At 38.3% G+C, this 6,179-nt stretch overlaps 1 protein-coding gene across 1 annotated transcript; it reads right to left on the bottom strand.

Annotated features, from left to right (window-relative positions):
• Window positions 1-422: 422 nt before the first annotated feature.
• Window positions 423-5,945, bottom strand: si:dkey-286j15.3 (uncharacterized protein LOC100038796 homolog). The gene is made up of 4 exons (XM_056269720.1): window positions 5,845-5,945; window positions 3,278-3,444; window positions 1,599-1,664; window positions 423-1,387 (listed from the first exon to the last, which is right to left on the bottom strand). The coding sequence occupies exons 3-4, from the start codon at window positions 1,654-1,656 to the stop codon at window positions 840-842; spliced, it is 606 nt and encodes a 201-aa protein (XP_056125695.1). The 5' UTR covers window positions 1,657-1,664; window positions 3,278-3,444; window positions 5,845-5,945; the 3' UTR covers window positions 423-839.
• Between the last annotated feature and the right edge of the window lie 234 nt (window positions 5,946-6,179).

The raw sequence follows: 6,179 nt of genomic DNA, 5'->3' as shown, positions 1-6,179 counted from the left end.
GTCGATCGGATCACAAGTGACTGACGCTAAGGTGTAAACAGGCTCTAAAATGTTTTGAGCTTGTCCACTTTCATGCTGCGTCCTAGCAGAACCTCAATCAATACTTTTTTTAATATCTAGAAACTTAAAAAAACACACGTGTACCTGTGCTATATTTATTTAAAATAAAGGACACTTGTTTAATCATTTTGCTATATGTATACATTTTTAATTGTGTCTCAAGAGTCCACATACGTTTGGGGCCACTGGATATTAAAGGTCAACAGATAAAACCGATCAATCGGCACAGATAACCGATTGCAGGAACAACTGGTTATGGACAAAAAGCCATACCGATACCGGTCCGTTGCTGGACCGCTGTCATTATACAGTACGAGAGCGGCCTCTAGAGGCCAAATAAAAACCATCAATGACGACCGTGTGCTGTTTGTTTTTACACTTACGGCTTCAGATTTAAAATGTGTCTAATTTTAATGCTATGGCCTTTGTATAGATATTTAAAGATGGCCATCTTTTAGCATGACTGTTTGGATTTATATGAAATGGTGACACTTTACAATGTCGACTACTAACAAATTTTTACATTTTAAAGTTGTTCCTCTTAACATTAGTTAATGCACTATGAACTAACATGAATGATCAAGGTATAATTCATATATTAATATTTGTCTATTTAAAAAGTACAGTACAGCTTCATTGTTCAGTACTATTTTTCAATTTTTGTAATAAAGTTCAGCACAATTTTATGTCTTGTTTTCAGTCAGAATCCATTTTAAAAACTATCGGTTGATTAATCGGTTATAGGCCAGTGAGGTCCAACCTAGTTATCGGTAAATCCACTATCGGTCAACCTCTGGTTCAACATCACACAGAGACACTGAATTAGTATAAAGCACAAATCCTGCATAGAGGGGTTCAGTGAATGTGGTGTTGAATGTGTGTAAGTGTCTGAGTGCGTGTGTGTCAGAGATGCTGTAGAAGGACAGAATGCCGGCCGGCTCGTCCACATACACTCCTACTCTGTTTAAGGGAGGTGATGGAGGAGGTATGTGTGTTCCCATATTATCATGCCAGGCGATCAGTTTCTCCCCAAAGCAGCTCAGAATCCAGGATTTGTCATTGGCTCCGAACCTACAGTCAGGACTTTCTCCTTTCCTGCTGATTCCTTTATATGACACTACCATATCACCCAAACCACTCCATTCAGCCTCCCAGTAACAGCGTCCAGTCAGACGCTCTTTACACAGAACCTGCGGAAGGCCGTCAAATCTCTCTGGATGATCAGGATGTGACATCGGTTCTGGATTACATACCAACTTTTTGTTGCCCTCTACAACGGAGAGACGATTGTGTACCGTGTTTGGATCCAGTGTGAGATGACAGAAATCTGGACACAAGAAAACAACATTAATAAGACCCCATAATATGTTCAAGAATCAGATTGGCCTCGGATCTACTTTTCAGTTCCACATATATATTTTGACCGCATGTACACAGAAAAAACATTTTATATTTGAGACCTTATTGTGTAAATAATGACCCTTGGTCTGATGTAAAATGGTGTACTGTGAAGAAAAAGTATGTGTGTGTAGACCTACAGTTTTGTAGTTCTGCTTTACTCATGGTCTCTCCGATATAATCCATAATCAAAGACATGATCCAGACTGTCAAAGAAAAAAAAAGCATAATGTGCCATGTTACATTCATCTGACTCACCAGAAATGTTGAAGAAAAGGAAATAAAAGTCTTAAAAACACAACCCAACGAACAAAATACAGTAAATTAAATATAATAAATCATATTTTCTGTCCATCCTTTACTAAACTATTTTTTTGTAGTTTATTAAGGGCCAGGCACCTATTGTATCCGTAAGATGTTTTCTTCTGCTGCTGCTGTTGCTCTTTAGCAGCCCATAAAGTTATTGTGGGAAAGGTATTAAATTTGGCAAACAGATAGAGGACAGTCTGAACAATAACCACAGCAAATTGGGAGTCTTTAAATCAAACCCATAAACACCACCAACTGTCCAAATTTGCACTTATGCTTCTGCCAATAACTTTTGAACTGTAAGGTTTTGAAGAAAAATGGCATCAACAAATCAGATGAAGAGCACACCAAAATGGATGTAAAGCTATATCACTGCAATGCTTGAGGAAAGCATAGGCAAATCTTTTGGCAAAGCTACTGACTATTGCATTAAAACTTAATTTGTCAAATCATTACTATGTTCTGATGCTCCCTGCCATGCTTGCTTAGCTCGTCACATTGCTTCTGATGCGCTTGGCCCCCCTGATTGCTGCTTACAGCTATATTTTATATGGATCCTAATAACCCTATATTAAACGTGTAATCCACAACTTTCACACTTGTAGCCACGTAAATCTGAATAAACATGCACATTAAAATTTTATTCAGATGGAAATCAGTTGTTTACACTTTTATATGGATCCTAATAAAAAAACTGACAAAAACATTGTCAGTGATGGGTAAACTTTAATATCGTTATTGTCGCCCAGAAACCATGTATCTCCATATTTCGAAACATTTTTCATAAATCAATGCTATTGGTCACTTTATGTCTGTCTGTTGATTTTACAACTATTTAACCACTGAAAAGTATTAAAAAGCCTTGTGACTGAAACTCGTAACTCCATTAGGTCTTCAAACTGTCAGTCCATCTTGAATGAACTACCGCACACAGTTTGGAGACGGTATATGCTTGTTTGCGATGCAATAGTCAATAAAGAAATGGTTGTTTGAATAAGTAGCCTACAGCGTTTTCCTTACTCCAGAAACACTATGTCTATAAAGGCTGGTGTTTTATGTACTTGAGGAGTGGAGAAGAGTCTTTATTCTACCACTTTAGTCTACCATCTAGTCATAGCCAATAGTATCTTAATTAGCATTTCGGCCAAATGTATTCAACTACAGAAAAAACGGAGCCCCCACATAGCTACAATAACCTGTACGTTGATGAAAACTAATGCAATGTACTTACTGCCTCAGATGTGGCTGGTCTAATGACAGACTAAATGCATATCTTCTACATTAGCTGGCCAAAAACCTTGTAACTCCATTTGAGCTTGATTTTGGTAAAATGGTAATAATATAATGGCACATGTCTGACCATATGTAAAGCTACAATACCAACTAAATATTTTAAAACTACAGAGTTTGAATTTTTTCTGAAAAGTAGAGGATTTGGACATACAAGGTTTCCATCTTTTACATCAATGTATAGTTTTAAAATTTTACTATATATATATTTTTTAATTACCTCAGCTTCTCCAGTTGGCACTTTGGACTCTTCAGTGGAGCAGCTTCACTCCTGAATCTTTCAAGTTATTGTTACTTAGATCCAGTTCTTTAAGGCAGGAGTTTGACGACTGTAGAGCTGAAGCCACACTTTCACAACACTGATCAGTGAACTTACAGATGGACAATCTGAAATAGTAACAGTATATTATTACGTAATTGAGATTTATGTAAGCACCACACCCTTTCTTACTAATGCTTGACAACACATTGCTTAAGAATTTTCAGTAAGCAATGTGACTTTCAGTAAAATGTGTTCATAAAGTGGTAAAAATGTATTGGATATTATTCTTAGATGGGCTAAAATAAATTTCAAAGAATTGTATCTGTTGATTCTTCTTTTATTAAATAATAATTATGCTCTATAACATGATTAAAAACTATGGAGACTTAAAAAACTGGACTGATATCAGAGTTTGATTATACATAATTGACCCTTATCTAAGCACCCTTTGGTTATTGACGCTTTACAAAACATTGCGTTAGAATCAAGCAGAGCTTTTGGCGAGCAGTGTGACTTTCAGTAAAAACAAGTTTATTATTGAATCTCAATTTGCAAATCGTCATCCGTGTGTGCATTGGCTTGGATTTGTGTGTATTTTGAGACTTTCCTGGCAGCTCTCAATCTTCATGTGGGTACTCTTCAGCCAATAAGATGTCAGGTTATCATTAAAGGGTTAGTTCACCCAAAAATGAAAATTATGTCATTAATGACTCACCCTCATGTCGTCCCAAGCCCGTAAGACCTCCGTTCATCTTCGGGACAGTTTAAGATATTTTAGATTTAGTCTGAGAGCTTTCTGTCCCTCCATTGAAAATGTATGTACGGTATACTGTCCTTGTCCAGAAAGGGAATAAAGACATCATCTAAAGTAGTCCATGTGGCATCAGTGGGTTAGTTAGAGTGTTTTGAAGCATCGAAAATACATTTTGGTCCAAAAATAACAAAAACTACGCCTTTATTCAGCATTGTATTGTCTTCGGTTCTGTTGTGGATCCGCGTTCAGTGCCGCTGCTGACGTAAGACGCTGCTGACGTGTGTCTGGTGTGTGTGTGTGTGTGTGTGTGTATTCTGGTTCTGTTGTGGATCCGCGTTCAGTGCCGCTGCTGACGTGTGTCCGGTGCGTCCGTGTATTCGGGTTCAAATAAATATGGCTGGGCAAAAAAATGCAAGTCTTCCTCTGTGTGGAAATCCGTAGACATGTTTGCGAAGATTGTTTTGTTTCCAGCGTGCGTCTCCCTCAGACTGTAAACGAAGCTCGGGCGCACCAGACACACGTCAGCAGCGTCTTACGTCACACACACACACACACACACACACCAGACACACGTCAGCAGCGTCTTACGTCAGCAGCGGCTCTGAACGCGGATCCACAACAGAACCGGAAGACAATACAATGCTGAATAAAGTCGTAGTTTTTGTTATTTTTGGACCAAAATGTATTTTCGATGCTTCAAAACACTCTAACTAACCCACTGATGTCACATGGACTACTTTGATGATGTCTTTATTCCCTTTCTGGACAAGGACAGTATACCGTACATACATTTTCAATGGAGGGACAGAAAGCTCTCTGACTAAATCTAAAATATCTTAAACTGTGTTCCGAAGATGAACGGAGGTCTTACGGGCTTGGAAAGACATGAGGGTGAGTCATTAATGACATAATTTTCGTTTTTGGGTGAACTAACCCTTTAAACCAATCATAACCCGCTGAGAGTGCAGGACTCAAGGAGTGCACCATTTGCCCAATTATTGTCAACATTCACTGCTCGTTATTACCACAGGCTGTAAAAAAGACACAGGCTGTCTCCGCTTCCTTCCACTGTAGAAAAGTGAAGCCCAAATGACAGATGGCCAGTCCCATCTTGCGCTAATGATGTCATTTGGAGCCAGAGTCTGCCTAGTAGTGAACGTGTGATGGAGCCGCGGTATCAAGGTCCCATCCGTCCATTCTCCCATAGACTCAATCGCAAGCACACCCCCCAGAATTTTTTTAAGCAGCCTGGCTGCTCCAATTTTGATGTCTGCTAATTGTACAAGTTATGGAAAATCTAAAGCTAAAGTTCGTCTCCTCCCGAAGCTCCCAAAGAAGTCTATGGTGCCTCTGTGACTATACTTCACTCAGAGAAGCTGTCAATCACAGCTGTCAATCATGACGCCACACCTCATTTTTATAGCATCAACTAAAACCAAACTTATTAGAAAAACGAACACTTGAACATACATAAGCGTGATAAGAGCTAGGCTACCTAAAATGACAGAAACCATATTGTATTACCATCACACTCTTATTTGAACTTGAGAAACTGTATCAGTAGAAAGCTTCGATATTAGAACACTGTTTTATGAGAAAACTCTGTTACAGTGACAGTAATTTCTTAATTCGTGTTTTGGCATTTTGAATAGAATTCATATTCAGTCAAAGTCTGCTGAGGTTTAAAAGTTCTTCACTAAACTGCATCCATTAGGGCTTTGAGTCCAAAAGTGTGCATATTTAGAGAAATATTGATATAGACTATACTTACACGTTTCATATAGAAATTTCTTTAGACAGAATCATCAGTTCTATTATTTTTCCACTGATTTACGTGAGCTGATGAGCATTAGCTCCACTGTGCTTCTCTTCCGCGATCGCTGTTATGACTCAGATGTCAGATCATTCCCTGCACTTATTCAACATATCACGTGTTCATTACCCCCCAATGACCAAGTTACTTTCGCTTTCTGTCTGTGTAAATAACTAATCCAAAGCAACTTTTATAAACATGAAGCGACTAAATATACGACAACGGAAGTATGATTGTTTGTGATTTGGATGCGCTTTGGCGTATTATTTTATAATAATAGACACATGAGAAGT

Source organism: Rhinichthys klamathensis, unplaced genomic scaffold, assembly GCF_029890125.1.
Source record: "Rhinichthys klamathensis goyatoka isolate OS25496 unplaced genomic scaffold, OSU_Roscu_1.1 h1tg000289l_1, whole genome shotgun sequence".
NCBI classification, from domain to species: Eukaryota; Metazoa; Chordata; class Actinopteri; order Cypriniformes; family Leuciscidae; genus Rhinichthys; species Rhinichthys klamathensis.
This window is presented reverse-complemented; position numbering and strand designations above follow the sequence as displayed.

Coding starts and splice junctions, on each gene's coding strand:
- si:dkey-286j15.3 (XM_056269720.1), bottom strand. CDS start 1,656: ATGTCTTTGATTATGGATTATATCGGAGAGACCATGAGTAAAGCAGAA. Junction 1,388..1,598: donor TAAAGCAGAACTACAAAACT/GTAGGTCTACAC, acceptor TCTTGTGTCCAG/ATTTCTGTCATCTCACACTG.